General features: G+C 46.1%; 2 protein-coding genes across 2 annotated transcripts; one reads left to right on the top strand and one right to left on the bottom strand.

Annotated features, from left to right (window-relative positions):
- Positions 1 to 2520: 2520 nt before the first annotated feature.
- Positions 2521 to 13151, top strand: LOC140284270 (uncharacterized). Its single transcript, XM_072378103.1, has 17 exons — positions 2521 to 2672; positions 3865 to 3971; positions 4060 to 4199; positions 4276 to 4436; positions 4517 to 4675; positions 5395 to 5845; positions 6803 to 6901; positions 7402 to 7492; positions 7691 to 7914; positions 9227 to 9469; positions 9542 to 9640; positions 9729 to 9922; positions 10483 to 10657; positions 10740 to 10896; positions 10973 to 11126; positions 11905 to 12016; positions 12102 to 13151. Exons 1-17 carry the CDS (start codon positions 2652 to 2654, stop codon positions 12263 to 12265), a joined length of 2751 nt encoding a protein of 916 aa, XP_072234204.1. The 5' UTR covers positions 2521 to 2651; the 3' UTR covers positions 12266 to 13151.
- A 3-nt stretch (positions 13152 to 13154) lies between these two features.
- On the bottom strand, positions 13155 to 17669 carry abcf2b (ATP-binding cassette, sub-family F (GCN20), member 2b). Its single transcript, XM_072378105.1, has 15 exons — positions 17562 to 17669; positions 16640 to 16790; positions 16320 to 16532; positions 16020 to 16202; positions 15758 to 15929; positions 15507 to 15602; positions 15310 to 15412; positions 15018 to 15113; positions 14768 to 14887; positions 14591 to 14680; positions 14399 to 14509; positions 14259 to 14321; positions 14045 to 14173; positions 13765 to 13968; positions 13155 to 13673 (listed from the first exon to the last, which is right to left on the bottom strand). The coding sequence occupies exons 2-15, from the start codon at positions 16776 to 16778 to the stop codon at positions 13554 to 13556; spliced, it is 1839 nt and encodes a 612-aa protein (XP_072234206.1). The 5' UTR covers positions 16779 to 16790; positions 17562 to 17669; the 3' UTR covers positions 13155 to 13553.
- Positions 17670 to 17909: the final 240 nt, after the last annotated feature.

The following is a 17909-nucleotide window of genomic DNA, read 5'->3' as shown; positions in this document are numbered from 1 at the left end:
ATGAACTCACACACACTCGCCAGCCTTTTTGCTGGAAACCTCTCTTAGCTTAAAGGCAGCCCAATAAAAACAGCTCTGCTGTAATTGGTGCTTTTATGAAGCGTCGACATGTTTTGTTTTGGTTCATGTTGTTAAAAAGGTGATAAATCTACCGGATGTTTAATGTTAAGTGTTTTCGTGTGGTTAAGGAATAATAAGATGTGTGTTTAGTGTCATCTCGGTTAGGGTTAGGGAGCCAGACGTTAAAGAAAACCGAGCAAATTAGCTGGAGTGGTCATGTGTTTGGGTTTTTTAAAATGTTTTATCCCTAAACGAGTTGCTGTCCGGGGCTTTGAACGCTTTAGTCTACATCAGGGATCTCCAACTCCGGTCCTCGAGGGCCGCTGTCCTGCAGGTTTTAGACGTTTCTCTGCTCCAACACACCTGATTCAGATCGATGCCTCATCAGCAGACTTGTGCAGAACTTAACAATCTTCTGAAGGGATCAATTTTATCTGAATCAGGTGTGTTGAAGCAGGGAAACATCTAAAACCTGCAGGAACGGAGTTGGAGATCCTTGGTCTGACCCCTGCTGGAGGCTCTAATTATAGGCATTTATTCAGATTTAGATCATTCCTAATTTTCCTTCTTTCTTTCTTACAGTTAAATATAAAGTGATTTATGTTAAGTGTGTGGTTTTGCTTTGTAATGTTTATCAGCTGCTCAGATAAACTGTATTCAGTGCAAGTTGCCAAAGTGGCAACAAAGTTGAACACTTTGATAATATTATGCAGAGCAGAGGTCATGTAAGGACAGATCATGCACTATATTACCACAAGTACTCACTCAACCATCCAAATTATTAAATCCAGGTGTTCCCATCACTTCTATGGCCACAGGTGTATGAATCCAAGCACCTCGGCGTGCTGCAGACTGCTTCTACAAACATCTGTGAAGGAATGGGTCGCTCTCAGGAGCTCAGTGAGGTCCACTGTGGTACCGTGATGCCTCCTGAGCAACAAGTCCAGTTGGGAAATGTCCTCACTGCTAAATATTCCACAGTCAGTGGTTTTATAACAAAGTGGAAGCGACTGGGAACGACAGCAACTCGACCACGAAGTTGTTCTTCAGGAGCTGGGCTTAGTTCCAGTGAAAGGAACTCTGAATGCTTCAGATACCAAGAGTTTTGGACCATTTCATGCTCCCAGCTCTGTGGAAACAGTTTGGGGATGGACCCTTCCTGTTCCAACATGGCTGCACACCAGGTCCATAAAGACCTGGATGAGCCAGTTTGGTGTGGAAGAACCTGACCTCAGCCCGACAGAACACCTGAACATCAGCTCCCTCATGAAGAAAGCCCAACAGAGGATGCACTTCAACCTGCCAGGACTATGATGGTGCACTTCCACTCCTCCATCATTGAGTCCATCCTCAGCTCTTCCATCAACATCTGGCAAACGTGTCATTCGGTCTGCAGAGAAGGTGATTGGCTGCAATCTTCCATCTCTCCAGGACTCTGAGGCGTGCAGGGAAGATTGTGGCTGATCCCTCCCTGGTCACAAACTATTTCAGACACTCCCCTCTGGTAGGAGGCTGCGGTCCATCAGGACCAAAACCTCACGCCACAAGAACAGCTTCTTCCCATCTGCTATTAGCCTTATCAACAAGGCCTGGAGCCGCCCTTAACACCGACTCTCTCCCTCCAGACCTTCTGCGCTACATTAACACATCTATCGTGGATATATATCTATATTGTCTGCACCAACTACACCAAGTCAGATTCCTTGTAAGTGCAAACCTACTTGGAAATAAACATGTTTCTGATTCTGATTGGGATGAGTTAGAGCAGAGACTGAGAGCCTTCTGTCTAACATCAGTGCCTGATGCACTTCTGGAAGAAAGGTCAAAAACTCCCATAAACACACTCCTGAACCCTGTGGAAAGCTTGTCCAGAAGAGCTGTTATAGCTGCAAAGTGTGGGCTGAAGTCATATTAAACCCTCTGGATTAAGAACAGGACGTCACTTAAGTTCATATGTGTGTAAAAACAGATTAGTGAGTACTTTTGGTAATATAGTGTATGTTTCAGGGTTTAAAATACAGTCTAAGACTGACCTCTGCTGGAGACTTTCTGCTAATGAAAGGAGAAGATAGACTTATTAAACGTTGACATGTTAAATTATGTTTTTCTTTTTCATTCCTCCAGCTTAATTTAAAAAAAAAAATTACTGGTTTGTTAATAGCTGTCTATTTCATCGCACTATTTCCGTCCACGTTGCATCTCTTTGCTGTTGTAATAAGGTGCTCTATCGTGTCTTTTTTTATATATATATTCACCTACATCTTCCTACACCTTTCACTTTCACCCTGGTTTAATCGTTTACTGTTAATACATTAACAACTCATACGGGTTGGTGATGAGCCAACGGTTGATTGGGGTTTAAAGCTGTCGATCATTAAGGAATCGATGGGATTTGGAGACCGCTGCCTGCTCTCTGTAGTTTTGATTGGCTGCTTTTTTGTTGACGTTCTGTCCATCTGCAACTCAGAGGGGGAGAGGTCAGTCTAGCTAGCATTGCGGATTGCTCTCTAAACACAAGGAGGAAGTCAACAAAGTTGACAATTACGACCAGTTTCACTCTGATTCTTCTGCAGAAACCTTGAAACGACGGCATGAGTTCTGCTGTCCCTCCGGTAAGCTCAGAAGAACATGCCTGACTTTGACCCGACACAAATGTATTAGCCTGCTAGCTTGGTTAGCTTTAGCCTAGCTATCGCTGTCCCTAAGCTAACCGTTAGCTGTTATGCTAACGTTGTTTGTTGACAGTGCTCATTGTCCCACATAACTCCTTAAATTGCATTAGCTGCTCCTCAGCTTGTTAGTGGTTGTTAAATACAGATTCACATCCTTTGTCTGTCGGTTAATCTAACCTGACAGACCTGCGTAGCTGCTTAAACTTTATGAAATACCCTTAACTTGGAGCAGGAGAGTTAAACCTGCAGGGAAAGAACGAAGCTACAACACGGACAGTGGAACAATATCTGCGTCCCTCTGCAGTAAAGAGGGATTATATGTTTGAAAATTAAGGCAACGACAAAATATTATTGATGAGACTTATTTTTAACGACCTTATTCAGCATTTGTGACATGTTTTAATACATCTTTATATGCAGAAGATAGAATAGAACATATTTCGTATCAGACATTCATTTATTACTACAAACATATTTAAGGTTCAGTAAATTTGGGCTTTATGTGCAGATTTTAAACTGTAATTTTACGTTATTTATTTCCAAACTGGAGTAGCAACTTGTGAATTGTTGTCCTCTTGTATTTATGATCTTTAATTGGACAAATGAGGATGAACACGAAAACTAAAATTAGTCAAAAATCCTTCTGATTGGCGTTTCCAATCTGTTTATATGGACTCTAAATAAAGAAATCTGATAAGATGTGTGTTTAAATGCCACCAGAAACTTAATCAGTATTAAACTATTTTGACATGTAACAAATAAGTAGAAACTTTATTATTAAAAGTTCATTCATTGAGTGAAAGAAAACATGTAAATGTGTCCTGGTTCTTCAAATAAACGAGCAGGTTTGATGGCTCATAGACCGCCTTCTGCTGTCTATGAACAGCGGGAGGGTGAAAGTGAACCTTTTACAGCCCAGTTCTGTGCCTCTTCCTCTGCCAAAGATACGAGGATGAAAGTCTGATGCAAGAACTGATGGAGGACAGTTGTTTTCAGTGAATTTACCGAAAAACAATGTTGTCACAGTCCTCTAACAAAGTCTGTCATGTCTCTGCCCTTCTGAAATATCCATCACACAATCTCAGTCTTCCCCACCGTTTGGTTAGAGCATGTTATTGATATTTCCCTGCAGACTATCGGGGAGTTATTCCTCACCCTGAGAGAGATGGGTTTCACAGAAGAACAGATCCAGGCCGCTGTACAGGCAGGGCATTTCTCAGTGACGGAGGCAGCTGAGTGGTGAGTGGTCCCACACATCTAATCTTTTAATGACATCGTAATGTACGTTTCTGGTAATGACGTGTGTCCATCTCTTATGTCTTGAAAGGCTTTTACAGGGTCAGTATTCACGGCACAAGTTGGTCAAACAGCCATCGCAGCCGACTGAGACTGCTTTCTCTGCTTTCAACCCCCCCAAAGAAGGGGCAACTGCCTCCACGTCACACGCATCTCCCCCTGACAACAGAGGTAAAAGAAAAGCTCTATTTGGACCAGAGGGGCTTAATTTAGTGAGCAAAATAACTTCTCTCCTGTTTTTTCACAGCTGGCTCGTCTCTGGTTCTGAAGCCGCCAGAATCTGGCGTCCAGTCCAGCGATCCGACTCCAGTTGAGTCACGGATCAAACAAGACAAGAGCGACTATGAAGAGAAAGAAAGACAACGTTTTGCTCAGGAAGCCAGAGCAGAGAGAAGACAAAAGAAACAGGTCAGCAGCCTTTTTCCGTCGGGTGTCTGATCCGTAATTTTAGAGAAGAAGGTTTTATCATATTTGTTTTGCACTTCCAGGAGCGTGACATGGTGTTGAAGAGGATCGCGGAGGATCGGAGGACCCTGCAGGAGAAAGTACAGATTAGTGCAGTCCCAGAGACGTCTGCTCCCAGTGATCAAGGGCAGAAACTTGGAGGAAAGATTAAGACGAGTGTAGATAACAACTGCATCCTCATGGTGAGCCTATGAAAGACTATTTATCTTAAAGGGGAATTCCGGTGTTTTTAAACCTTATTTCTGGCATGAAATACGTTCATCTGCTCACTGAAAACAGTTTGGTGAAAGTCGGCGTCCTTCAGAAGATATTTAGATAACTGGAGATCCATATAACGGAGTGAACGGGGCTTAGAGGATGCAGCCTCTAAATAAGGCATTATCTGTCTTTATTTCACCAATACTTTAAGAAGAATGAATGAATGAACGTGTGCTATAGCTCTGTTAGCTCATAGCTGCTGTTATGTGGCTACTTGCAGCTATAGGAGAGCTAACGGAGGGATTTCTACACAGGCACTCTACTGGGACCACTTCATCCACACGCCCCCCTGCAGCACAGTTTATTCACTCCGTGCTCTGTGACAGTCGGCTAACTTCACACAGAGTTTGCTGCTGATAGTTTTGTGCAACATGGCAGGATATTTATCAGATTTTGACGATGTGAACGACGACTTTGAGTAAGATGGACGTTCTTACCGGAGTGAATAAGCTGTGCTGCAGGGGGGCGTGTGGATGAAGTGGTCCCAGTAGAGTGCCTGAGTAGAAATCCCTCCGTTAGCTCTCCTATAGCTGCAAGTAGCCACATAACAGCAGAGGATACCAGAGTTAAAAATACCGGAGTTCCCCTTTAATTAGGTACACATTTGCAGTTTTTTAAACCTCATAATTCTGTGTTGCTGCAGATTCGGCTGCCGTCCGGTGAGTCCATGCGTGAGCGCTTCTCAGCCGACGCCCCTCTCCGCAGCGTTGTGGAGCACATCACCGGACGCCACCCCTCCCTTCCCTCCTTTTCTCTCCTTCAGGGTTACCCGCGGAAACGCTTCGGCGAGGCCGAGCTGGCGTGTTCGCTGCGCTCTCTGGGCCTCACGCCTAACGCTGCACTGTGCATTCAAACCACTCCTCCAGAAATGCCTCAGGATCCACCACATCCTGTGGATCCCCCTCCAGCAGGTCAGGATGAGCCGCCTCCGTGCGTTTTGCCTCCCGTGCCACAAATACCGGTTCAGGAGGGAGCAGGAGGGCAGGACCCCGCTGTACCACCCTTACTACCTAATGAGCTGTGGGAGGAAGCGGTGAATTATGCAGGGATACCTGAAGCTGGTCCTTCTCTGTCTTCACCTTTTCACTTCTGGGGTAATTATTAATCACATTTCTAAGCACTTAACTTCTTCTTCTCATAGTGTGAACGCTTTATTATTGTTGAGAGCTTACAGAAATTATCTGAGGATAAAGTGGAAGGAGGTTTAGCCAGTTTTACACTCTGAACTAACTTCAGTATCCAGCAGCAACCAGAGGCTGTTTCTCTTTATGTCGCCAGCATCTGGGACAAGAAATGACACTTTAACACCACAGACTGAGTCCAAGCAAAGACATTTTGGGTGTTTAATCAACCCAAACAGGGGACCACAATGCCTCCCAGGGGCTGCCCTGGGAGATGATGCTCATGTGGGTTAAATGCTGATTAGTTGAGAGACAAAAACCACAATGAACTAAGAAGCACAAAACAGATGTTTGTCTACTTTGACTTCTGTCTATTCCAAAGCTAAAAGTACCAACAACAGCACCGACACAATCAAGAGCAGCCCACAGCTCGATTTGATCCACATCTCTAGAAGCCACGCCCCCTGACCCTTCACCTCACCAGTGGAGCTGGACATGAGTGAAGTTGGATGTGAGACTGCCCCCAAGTGGCAGGAAAGTGCTACAACACATGGTTGTTTGCAGAATCGAGTTGAAAGCATTAGACTCCAGCATTTAACCCACAAAGCTCTAAAAGAACCTGAGAATGAGACCTCCCCTCATTTTGTATTCTTCAGATTCAACACTGACACTCGACAGGTGGTTTATAAGAGAAGGGAAGAGCAGAAAGCTTACAGACCGACTCCAGAGAAACTATCACAACTGGTTTTAATGATATGTGAATCATTTTACTTCAGTACCTTTGAACACTGAGAGCAAACCAATCAGATGCATGGATCAGAACCAAGTGATCGGCCTCACTTGGGTCTGAGGTTGGATATCCATGTGGAAATGAGCTGTTTGAGCTCTTTCTCTGCTCCTGTAACAGTATTCTTCTTGTGTGTTCGACAGGGCAAGGCCAGAAGCTGGTCCCTGGCAACGCCGAGGATCCTGGCATAGAAGTGGATGAGGAACAGGGAGGGGAGCAGGAACCGCCACCCGTGCTTAATGGTACTGCTCTCTGGGTCTGGGACTTCTACAGAAACTTAATTTCTCCTTTGACCTACATTTTGATGGCATGTGTTTCCATTCTCCATCCAGACAGAACCTTTTCCAGCCTCTTACTGTAAGCTGCTGGAAAAGCTTCCCTTCTGTTCTACATTCTGCATTACATAAGCGTACTTTCCCTGGAAATGTGTTTCATATTTAAGAGAGTTTAGGATTTGGAAATACTGGGTCAGCACTTCTCTAAACCCAGTTCGTACGGATGGCCGGCCAATCATATTCAGTATTTCAGAGCATGTGGTTGTGATACAGCTCAGAGAAAAGAAGAGAACTCTCTCAGTCTAACTTAGTCCAAGAAGAATCAAAGCTCTACAGATCAAAATGTTAATTATTAGAGGTGTGGCTCTCTTTTTTTTAATTAACAATGTTGTGAATCTTTAATATTTTGAGTTTAAGCCTGCTGGTATGCGAATATCTGTGTGGATTATGGTTATCTCTCTTCACAGGAATGCCCAGGCTGCCTTACTTTCCAGAGAATAGGATTCGTGGAGGATTTGAGCCACGACACCACTGGCCAGAGCAAGGCAATCGACTCAGGTGGGCGTCTCTTAACAACCTGTTAGGTTAGGTAATGCAGTGTGAAACAAATATGGCCGAGGTTTGCACACTTTATATCATAAATATTCGTCTAAATGTATGTTTTAAACCATTAAATGAACTATAAAAGTGCTCACCTCCACACTGCTGGCCAAGAACTTGCTGGTTTTATTCAATGTTGGCGTCTGTGTTTCTCAGAGATGCTCCGGAGGTGCAGGCAGCAGCTCCCGAAGAGTCTGGAGGTCCAGTTGCACCTGTAGCTGCAGGACTGGCTGCAGTGGAGCGTCTTCAAAGAGCTGCGCAGCAAGAGGACCACAGCGCCTCCCAGGGACAACCGTCGCCACCCAAAAGACCCTTCAGGACACCAAACGTGCCGTCCCTATGTGCCTTGGCCACCCGGGCAACCGTCCACCTGATGACAGGTGAGACACCTTCAGAGAATCTTCATTTCTAACCGGGGGCTCACACCAAAAGTGCTGTGAGCGACCAGCAGCAGCAGCAAATCAAACCGTCCGTTCAGTTCCAAACGCCACTGCCTTCTGTGACCACGCCGCTTCATTTTAATGCACGAGAAGTGGATCAAATGAGCTGGGAAATAAGGTAATGGTCTCACAATAAAGGCTAAAATAATATAAGATGACATTTTCAAGGCTTCCTAAATGTTTTTCTTTGGAAATAGTAACATGCTTACATTTAGTCACACGTGAAACTGTCACTGATGGGACATTTTGCAGCTTTTATATGATTAAAGACGCTTCTAATGAAGCAGGAAGGTAGGAGTGGGCGGACAGACTGTCATGTTCAGCTCAAAACTGATCAATTTTCACTTCACTTCCAGTTGCAGCTTAACGTTAGAGTCAAAAAGCCAAAAAAACATGAAATAATCACAATTTTTGCTGTTTTTTTGTGCTGATGGACACCAAATAGCTTCATGTAGGAACACTGTGATGAGAAATGGTCCCAAAACGCCCGTTTGACTTCCTGTTTGGTGTCACAGCTTCACACGACTGCTGAGAAGAAGTTTGAGTCCTGTGCTGATTGGTCAATAACCGGGGAGCGACCACAGCCGCTCACAACCCGCCGCTTCTTCTTCTTCTGCTGCCGGAAGGGGCCAAAGGGGCGGGGCTTATATGTATAGCAACTAGCAGATATATATATAATAATCCATCCATAGATCGGTTCCCTCTTTCACCATGGATCGTACTCTGGGCCTTCTTTGTGTTTCTTTGTGTTTGCGCTCTGCCGTTTTCCGCCTTTTTTCCACCTTTTTTTCGCCTTTTTTTCCGCCTTCGGAATCCAGATCGGCCCTAATTGGCTGTTGTCGCGTAGCGTCACTGCTCATTTGCATAAAGTTGAGCCTTTCTTAACTCTTGAAGCTAACAACGCCGGCTGCTCACCGACGCCAGCTTACATTGAAAATGAACGGCAGCTGGCCGCTCACGACGCTTTTGGTAACACTTTCCAGTAAAAATATCTCATTCTTTGTCTCCTCACCGCCTTCCAGCTTCACAACTCTGCCGTTTTCCGCTTTTTTTGCCTTTTTTTCCGCCTTCGGAATCCAGATCGGCCCTAATTGGCTGTCGTCGCGCAGCGTCACAGCTCATTTGCATAAAGTTGAGCCTTTCTTAACTCACGAAGCTCACAACCTGCCGCTTGTACTTCTTCTGCCGCCGGAAGCGGCAAAAGGGGCGGGAATAAAAATATCTCATTCTTTGCCTCCTCGCCGCCTTCCAGCTCCCAGTATGCAGTACAGCAGCAGTCTGGCAGGCCTGACCCCGGAGCTGGCGGAGCTTTTGCTCAACCACATGTCCCGAGAGAGGCTGCTGCGTCCACGCACCCTGGAGCTCTTCTTCGGCTGCCCGCTGCAGAAGTTTGTCCTAAACTGCTACCCTTACTCCACCAATGAGCTCCTGCGGCAGTTGCGGGCGTTTACAGCGCTGAAGCACCTGAGTCTGGTCAACTCGCCTCTCATCACAGGTAAAACACGGACTCCAGATTGTAGTTTGGAGTTTCTTTTACCAAGTATTTTATCCTACGTTCCTTTTCCAGACTCTGGCTTGTCGATCCTGTCCAACTTGGTGAAACTCCAGTACCTCAACCTGGCTTCCTGTAGCAAACTGACGGACTCCTGTCTGCAGCACATCACAGGTTGGGTTTCTCACAGCTTTGGGAACAAGCCGCTGAGTGTTTCTGACCTTTTATCAACCCGCCGCTGCTTTTTTTTGACTCCCTCAAGGTTTGAAGAGTCTGTGTTTCCTGTCCCTGGATCAGACCAAAGTGACGGATGCAGGGATGGTGCCGTATCTGCAGTCTGCTCCCTGCTGCCTCTCCCAGCTCAGTCTCAACCAGACGGCGGTCACAGAGGCCACGCTGGCAGTCCTGTCCACATGTGTGCCGCAGCTGCGGCTTCTCAGCATCAAGCAAACAAAGGTGTGTTGGCGCTGGTTTCTGGCTCAGTAATAGTTGTCATGGTGCTAGTTTATGTAAATGTATTCATTTATTTCTACAGCCCTTTGCAACAATCCATTTCGGTACCAAAGTGCTTTACATCCGATAATAAATAAAGAAAAGAATGAGTACAATGCAATAAATGCTTATTCCAGAGCCTGGGGGCACCCCAGGGCTTGTATTTGGACCTGAACACTTCCAGAAAAAGTTGATTTGTTGACCTCAGAGCTCTGCCAGGGTTACGGACAGTTAAAAGCTCAGATAAATACGATGGGGTGAGGCCGTTAAGAGCTTTAAAAACAAACTTTAAAAGATTAAAATCAGTTCTATAAAGGACAGGAAGCCAATGAAGGGAGTTAAGAACAGGAGTGATGTGCACAGGTCTGTCAGTGTTGGTTAAAGACGGGAAGCAGCATTTTTTTATGTAATGTCTGGTTTTTGGCTCAGTAATAGTTGTCATGGTGCTAGTTTATGTAATGTTGTGTGGTTTTTGGCTCAGTAATAGTTGTTATGGTGCTAGTTTATGTAATGTTGTGTTTTAGGTTAAGGATGTGACAGCCCTGGCGGAGATGTCCAGTCTGCAGACTCTTAATCTGGACGGGACGGGTGTGACGGAGGCGTCTCTGGAGAGCCTCGGCGCCCACCCTGCCCTGTCCTCTCTCAGTTTGGGGGGGATCCCTGTGCTTGACGGCAATCACACCCTTCAGATTATCTCAGGTTTGTAACTGGAAAGGAGCGTCAGAAAATGAGCAGACGGGCCGGGAAAAGGAAAGGAAATGACGTTGTTTTTTGCTCCCAGGTCTAAAGTTGACACATCTCACGCTCCCGGGGCGCCACACGGTGACAGACAGCGGGCTGGCGTTCCTCTCCAGGCTGTCCCTGCTGTCGGAGCTGGACCTGACGGACTACACTCAGGTCACCGATGAGGGAGTCGGCCGACTCTCCACCATGACCAGGTCATTCCCACGCAGTCCAGCTGCTGTTCATGACCCAAAACGAGGATTCTGACAGGACTTTGTGCGCTTTGTGCAGGTTAAAGAATCTGTCGCTTAGCAACACCCAGGTGACGGATGCGGGGCTGCCGTCTCTGCGCGGGCTGCAGGAGCTGCAGGAGCTGTGTTTGGACCGGACCGCCGTCACGAGCCGAGGGGTGGCTGAACTCATCACCTGTCTGCCGCACCTCCAGGTGGATTCAGTTCAATTCAGCTTTATTTATAAAGCGCCAGATTACAACAATTGTCATCTCAAAGCACTTAAATAATAAAGTCCAATTCAAGACAGTTAGAATTCAATTCATTGTAATCATAATCCAATTAATTCATATGGAGCCAATTCAAAAATAATATCCGAGCTAAGGAAACCAACAGATTGGACCGAAACTTGTCTTCAGTCCAATCTCCCGTCCTGAGCCTGAGGGACTGTGGAAAGGAACGACTCCCTTTAACAGGAAGAAACCTCTGGCAGAACCAGAACCAGGAAGAAACCTCTGGCAGAACCAGAACCAGGAAGAAACCTCTGGCAGAACCAGAACCAGGAAGGGTGTCCATCCGCCTGGACCAGCTGGGGTTTGAGAAGACAGAAAAGAGGGAAAAGAGGGGGGGAAAACACCATAACACCATTCAAAGGATACCTGCTGGAACAGGGAAACACAAGTTAATAACCACAATAATGTCACATGGACATAAAATCATTTGAGAAATTAAATGGGGGGAAAGAGAGCAAAGTGAGGAAAGGTGTGACAGATGAGCTCCCCCAGCAGGCTGGGCCTATAGCAGCAGAACTATGGGATGTTTCAGGCTCACCTGAGCCATCCCTAACTGTAAGCTTTATCAGAAAGGAAAGTTTCAGCCTTACCTGTGGTGTAGTTTGTAGTGTTTAATTTAAAGTTAACAGATATTTCCCCCACTGATAAAGCGTTTCAGTGGAAATTTAATCTTTATGCTTTGCAATCGCTTGTTTTCCAGGTGTTGGGGTTGGCCAGCACACAGGTGGGAGACACCGTGGTGAGGAAGGGTCTCATCCACTGCCATCAGCTCGTGAAGCTCAATCTCAGCCGCACCCGGATCACGGACCACGGTACGGTTCCCCTGGTAACCGCCACAGCAGAGTCAACACATTTCCCTGCTTGGATGAACAGTGTTTTCTCTGGCTTCCCCCTCAGGTCTGAAGTACCTGAAACACGTTCATCTCGCTCAGGTGAACCTGGACGGCACCGGTGTGAGTCTGATGGGGATCGCCAGCCTCCTGTCTTTGACCAACATCAGCAGCATCCGGGCCAGTAACACCCGCTCCATCCCCCCAGATGATGTCTCCGACGAGGAGTGAGAGGCTCGGTTCCTCCCTGTGGTCCAGATATGCTCCGTCCAAGCATGGCTGCTGACCTCTTCACCCCCCCCCCCCGCCGGAATATGCCGCCACCAGGAAACGGCTGAGGTGTAACACTCCTACTGCAGCTAGTGCCACTAATCCGACAATCACTCAGCCAAGTAGGAACCTTAAATGGGAGCTTGTTTAACAGCTGCTCCATTCATGCAGTTTACACTCGGCTTGTAGAATTATTGGGTTTTTACCTGCAGAAAACCCCCGGCGGCCGTTTTCTCGGCTTTAGCGCTTCATGTGCAGGCTTTCGGGTCGGAGCAGCCCGTCTCAAATATACTCGATGTTCACGTACCACATAGCATGCATCTGTGGACTGTAACTATCAAACAGACACAACTAGAAACTTAAAGATCTAAATGGTTGCTGAGAATGTTTTCCAATAACTACCGTCACTAACCTGCGTTTTTCTTCTCTTCGTTAGCTTAAAATGTTTAATCGTAGTCTCTGCTTTTGGAAAACACTCCTGCCGGTCCGCTGAATGTTAAGCTGGGGCCTGATTGAGGCAGATGCCAGGTCAGCGCCTGTTTTTGTGACCTCACGCCATCCCGTCGAGTTGCATCCTGGTGATGCCCGTAGTTTAAAAAGTGATCATCTCATCCTCTTAATGGCAGTGGTGGAGAGCTCATCAGAGTTTAATGTCGTGGCTGTAATGTTGTTGGACCTATGCAGCCGAAGGGCTCAGGAAACAGGACCCAAAGAAACTTCTTTAGTCATTTAAAAGGTTTTTCCTCATTGTTTACAGAATTGTAAAATAGTTTATTTTCCCTTAAACCGTTTGACTTTTGGATAAAAGCATCATCCACTACCATTAATAAAGTCTTCATGATTTAAACACGTTGTTTATGCTTCATTTATTCAGACCTTTTATTGCATTACATCGTTAAATTATAAGGCAGACCTGCTTTTCTTACACTGAAAAAGAAAAAAAAAGAAAAGTCAACTTTTAAATATCATAAAATATGACCTAAAAGCTGCTGCATACATGTTGGGATACAACAGAACACTTGGAAGAGAAAAAAAAACTAAAATTTTCAATGAAGACGAGCACAATGGAATGCGTTCCAAAATGCACTGAGACGCTTTAGGTGAAGTCAGCCAATCAGAGTGCAGCCTGAGGAGAAGGGAGGCGGGGCCGGGTCGGGTCGGGTGCAGCACTGCCAAATACAGTACGACATGAACGAGAGACGAGTCCAATAAGATGCATAAGAGATTGTTTCAGTTACGGTGTTTCCTTTCAGATGTCATGCGCCTGCTGCTTCTCGATCTTTGTTTTCAAATGCTCCTTGTAGGCCTGGATGCCCTTCGTCCACTTTGTGATGGTCTGATTCTCACACACCCAGATCTCCTGAGCCACCTGCAGACAGAAAGGTGGAAGAAGCTCATAAGAACGCCAGCTGCAGCCGGTTTACAGCCCCCCCCCCATGATCTGATATCATGTATCCTACCTGCTGGATTAGCCTGAAGTCGTGGCTAACCAGCATCATGCCGCCATCGAACTCGTTGACGGCGTCTGCCAGTGCGTCGATGGTCTCGATGTCCAAGTGATTGGTGGGTTCGTCCAGGAACAGCATGTGAGGGTTCTGCCAAGCCAGCCAGGCAAAACAAACCCGGCACTTCTGGCCATCTGACAGGTTCCTGATTGGACTGACCTGGAGGGAGTTTCAGGGTTAAAAAACACAGATTGATTGAGTTTGAACGTGTTCTGGTTTAGTTTTCCCATCCAACCTGCTGCTTTCCCGTCAGGCCGTAGCGACCGATGATCTTCCTCATCTCCTCCTTCTCTTTGATCTCGGGGTAACACTTCATCATGTACTCCAGAGGAGACAGATCAAGCTCCAGCTGCTCCGTCAGATGCTGCAACACGAGCAGGAACGAAAGGAACGTGTTGAATTAACTGCATTCAAACGCCGTCAGATAATGACCACAGGCTGAGTTTTACCTGGTGATATCTGCCGATCTTGACGTGAGAATGTTTGCGGATCATGCCATCGGTAGGGAGGAGCTACAAAAAGAGAGAACATCTCAATACTCGAGGCACTTATACGCTGGCTGGCTGATTAGATCACAGACTGTACCGACCTCTCCCATAAGCAGCTTCAGCAGTGTGGATTTCCCTGCTCCATTGGGTCCCACCAGAGCCACCCGGGTATCCAAGTCAATACCAAACTCCAGGTTTGTATAAATGTGCGGCTGCAACAAACCAAACCAGCGATACTCAGAACAAAGTCCTTTCTTTATTCAGATTAAACCCGTATTATTAGCCATACTCACTGTGTTGTCACTGTACTTGAAGCTCACGTTCTGAACCATGATAACAGGAGGAGGAATCTTCCCACAGGGAGGAAAATAAAATGACAGAGTCTGGACGGCACAGAAAAGGCCAGTTAGTGAGTTACAGGTGCTGAAAAGCGGGTGAGCAGCTCAGCTCTCAGTTACCCGGTGCCGTACCTTGTCATTCACGACTTTTTCAGTCAAGCCCGATGCCACCATCTTCTGCAGGGTCTTCTCTTTGCTCTGTGCCTGTCGGGCCAGCTTTGCAGAGCCGTGACCGAACCTGGCTATGTAATTCTGCAGGAGAGGAACCAAGATTGTGGACAATTCTGACTCATAGTACCGCTTAGAGCAGAAAAAACTGCTTTACAGATGTAACAGTGTTTGTGTGCAGTAGAGGCTTCCTGCCTCATGGTGTCTCACTTACCTTCATGTGTGCTATCTGGTCCTGCTCCCAGTTGAAGCGCTTCATCTGGTTTTCTTCCAGCTCTTCTCTGGTCTTCACATACTGGTCATAGTTACCCTGAACAAATTTAGATTTGCGTGGTCATCCAACTGTACGCAGACACACTTAGCAACAACCCAGCCCTTGTTTCCTTATTTAGCTTCATGAAATCACATATGGCAGGCTTCATTCAAGATATACTCCGGTCTTTCCCCTTCTGGCATCTTAAATCTACATTAAGGAGGCAGAGGCTGCCTCAGTCCAGAGCTCTTACCGTGTAGTATTTCAGTTTCCTCTGATGAAGGTGGATAATGTTGGTACAAACTCCATTCAGGAAGTCTTGAGAGTGCGAGATGAGCACCAGGATTCTCCTGAATCTGTAAAGAACCACAAGTTGGACCAATTTGCATTTCTCTACACAAGCGTTAGCCGTTTGGATTATTAAAGATTAGACTCAAGCTGTGAACTCACGATTTGAGCTCCTCCTCCAGCCACACACAGGCGTCCAGGTCCAAGTGGTTAGTCGGTTCATCCAGTAACAGCATGAAGGGCTTGATGAACAGAGCTCTGCCATTAAGATTCACAGGACAAGTGGAATTATGAAGATTGTTTCGGATTAAACTCATTTTACATTTCAGGAAGGTTTCCAAACCTTAAAGCTTCACACAGTTTTACTCATGAAATAGTCTTATTTTGACAGTCTAATAAAAACACATTTTTACCTGGCCAGAGCGACGCGCATCCTCCACCCTCCACTGAAGTCCTTCAGTTTCTTCTGCTGCATAGCAGCGCTGAAACCCAAGCCGTTGAGGATTCGAGAGGCTCGCATCTCTGCTTTGTCTGCGTCCAGCTCCTCCAAACGCTCATACAGCTCCATCAGCTTCTCACACTCAGCTATGGAGGGGTAAGATTTAAGGAAAAAAAGGTTACTTTGGTTTGTCATCACACAGCCAGGCAGCTTCTGCTTTATGCAGCTCTACTCACAGTCTTCATGGGCAAGCCTCTCTGCCTCCTTCTCTAGCATTATCCTCTGTTCGTCCACTTCCATCACGCACTGGAGAGCCGTCTTCTCACTGGGGGCCATTTCCCGGGTCAAGTGGTAGATATCTATGTGCTCCGGAATAGGAATCTCACGATGCCCGATGGCTGACAACAGCATGGATTTTCCTGTGAGAACAAAGTAAAGAAAAACACTTAGCATTACTTGTTGATATATTAGTGAAAATGAGTAGCTGGTGTTGCCCATCAGTTTAGTTAATGAATTTAACCAGAGGAGCCAGTTACCTGTGCCATTAAGGCCAATGAGGCCATAGCGTCTGCCCGAGTTGAGCTCCAGGCTGGTGTCCGCTAGCAGCTCCTGACCGTGAAAGGTGAGCGACAGGCTGCTAATATGGACATCAGTGCTGTTGGGGTGGGAGGCGAGAACACCTGTTACTGCCCGTGCCTCCGTTTTCGCCAGCTCAAACTCATCCAGTTCCTTTGTCAGAGTGGCAACACCTGTTCAAGATAATTAAAAAAAAGTGGTTAAGTTTACATTTATTATGTGCTGCCCAGCTTCAAACCATCGAACCGTGCAAGTTCAAGTATGACCAGTGTTAACTCACCATTGCTGTCTGCGCCGTTTCGTTGCGTTTCTGGTTGTTCACTTTCATCATTTACTTCATCGGTTTTCTTGGTGCGCTGGCGGGCTTTGGCAGCCTCCTTCTTCTTTGCTGCCTTCTTTTTAGCCAGATCTGACGGCATGGTTACGCAAAGCTGCTCAAGAGCAGAAAACAAAATGGCAATCAGTGCATCGCACCAAGGTTTTGCGTCAAGAAAAGCATCATCATTGACAAGTTATCTATGTTTCGTGTATTTCAAGGTACTGGGCCTGCTCATAATGTACCGGCCACATCATAAAAGCATGAATCAGACTAATGACTAACAGCTTACATAAACTGAAGGAGAGCCCTAAGCACGCTTGCCGGCTCGATGCCGTGCCGGTAACTGAACTCACGTGTGGCCGATTTATTAAGGCTAACATTAACATAAAACCCCCAACATTACCATCGGTAAAGCCCAACGGTGGCAATGCCAACCAAACCCGTATTCTGGCTCCTTCCAGTGCCACCTACCTGTTTGCTAGGTGCCTCAGAATATTAACTTATGATTAGCCCAGCTGTTAGCCGCTAACGGTGATGCCGCAATCGTTATCGTGACATTTTGTCACCAAAAAGTGAATTGACCGATGACAGTACCCAAACAGTTCCGTTTATTGATCATTGTATAACATATCTCACATCAAGTAAATAACTATTTTAATCCAACACCCGTTTTCTGCGTTAAACCGTTAGTTAAGCTAACAACGTTAGCTTAAATTGAAAGGCCCGGTTGGCTAAAGCTAACTTGACGAAAGGCCCAACCGGGTACGACAAAGTCTAAAAGCGGCAAATGAACGTCTCTAGAGCCGATCGTTTTCTTAACAGCAGCAGGTATAAGTTAGCCATTTAGGTTGTAGTTGTCAGACGCCAAAAATATCGAGCTTACCTAAATATTATAGCACTTGTCTCCGGAGCACACCGACGTCTCGTGTCCACTTTTCGCCGGGTGAATGTAGCCGCTCGCCAAACCGCCAGACGAACCATATATGGTCAAAAAGGGCGTTGAAAATAAAAGTATCCTCCTCCTCTCATGGGACTGCAGTAAAATATTATTTTAATGGATTTGTGTCAAATTTAAAATAGTAAGATTGTGTAATTACTATCTATCACTAATAAGATAAAAGTTTTGTTTTGAAAAAATCAGTTTAAATAAAAGCTTCTAGGTGTGGTGGATTGATGTCGTCATACTAAGCGTTAACCACATTCGTATAGATTCTAAAAGCACCTCCTGCAC

Source organism: Leuresthes tenuis, unplaced genomic scaffold (assembly GCF_036924035.1).
Source record: "Leuresthes tenuis unplaced genomic scaffold, fLeuTen1.0.hap1 SCAF_24, whole genome shotgun sequence".
NCBI lineage: Eukaryota > Metazoa > Chordata > Actinopteri > Atheriniformes > Atherinopsidae > Leuresthes > Leuresthes tenuis.
The sequence above is the reverse complement of the archived record's forward strand: the minus strand, read 5'-3'. Positions and strand labels throughout refer to the sequence as shown.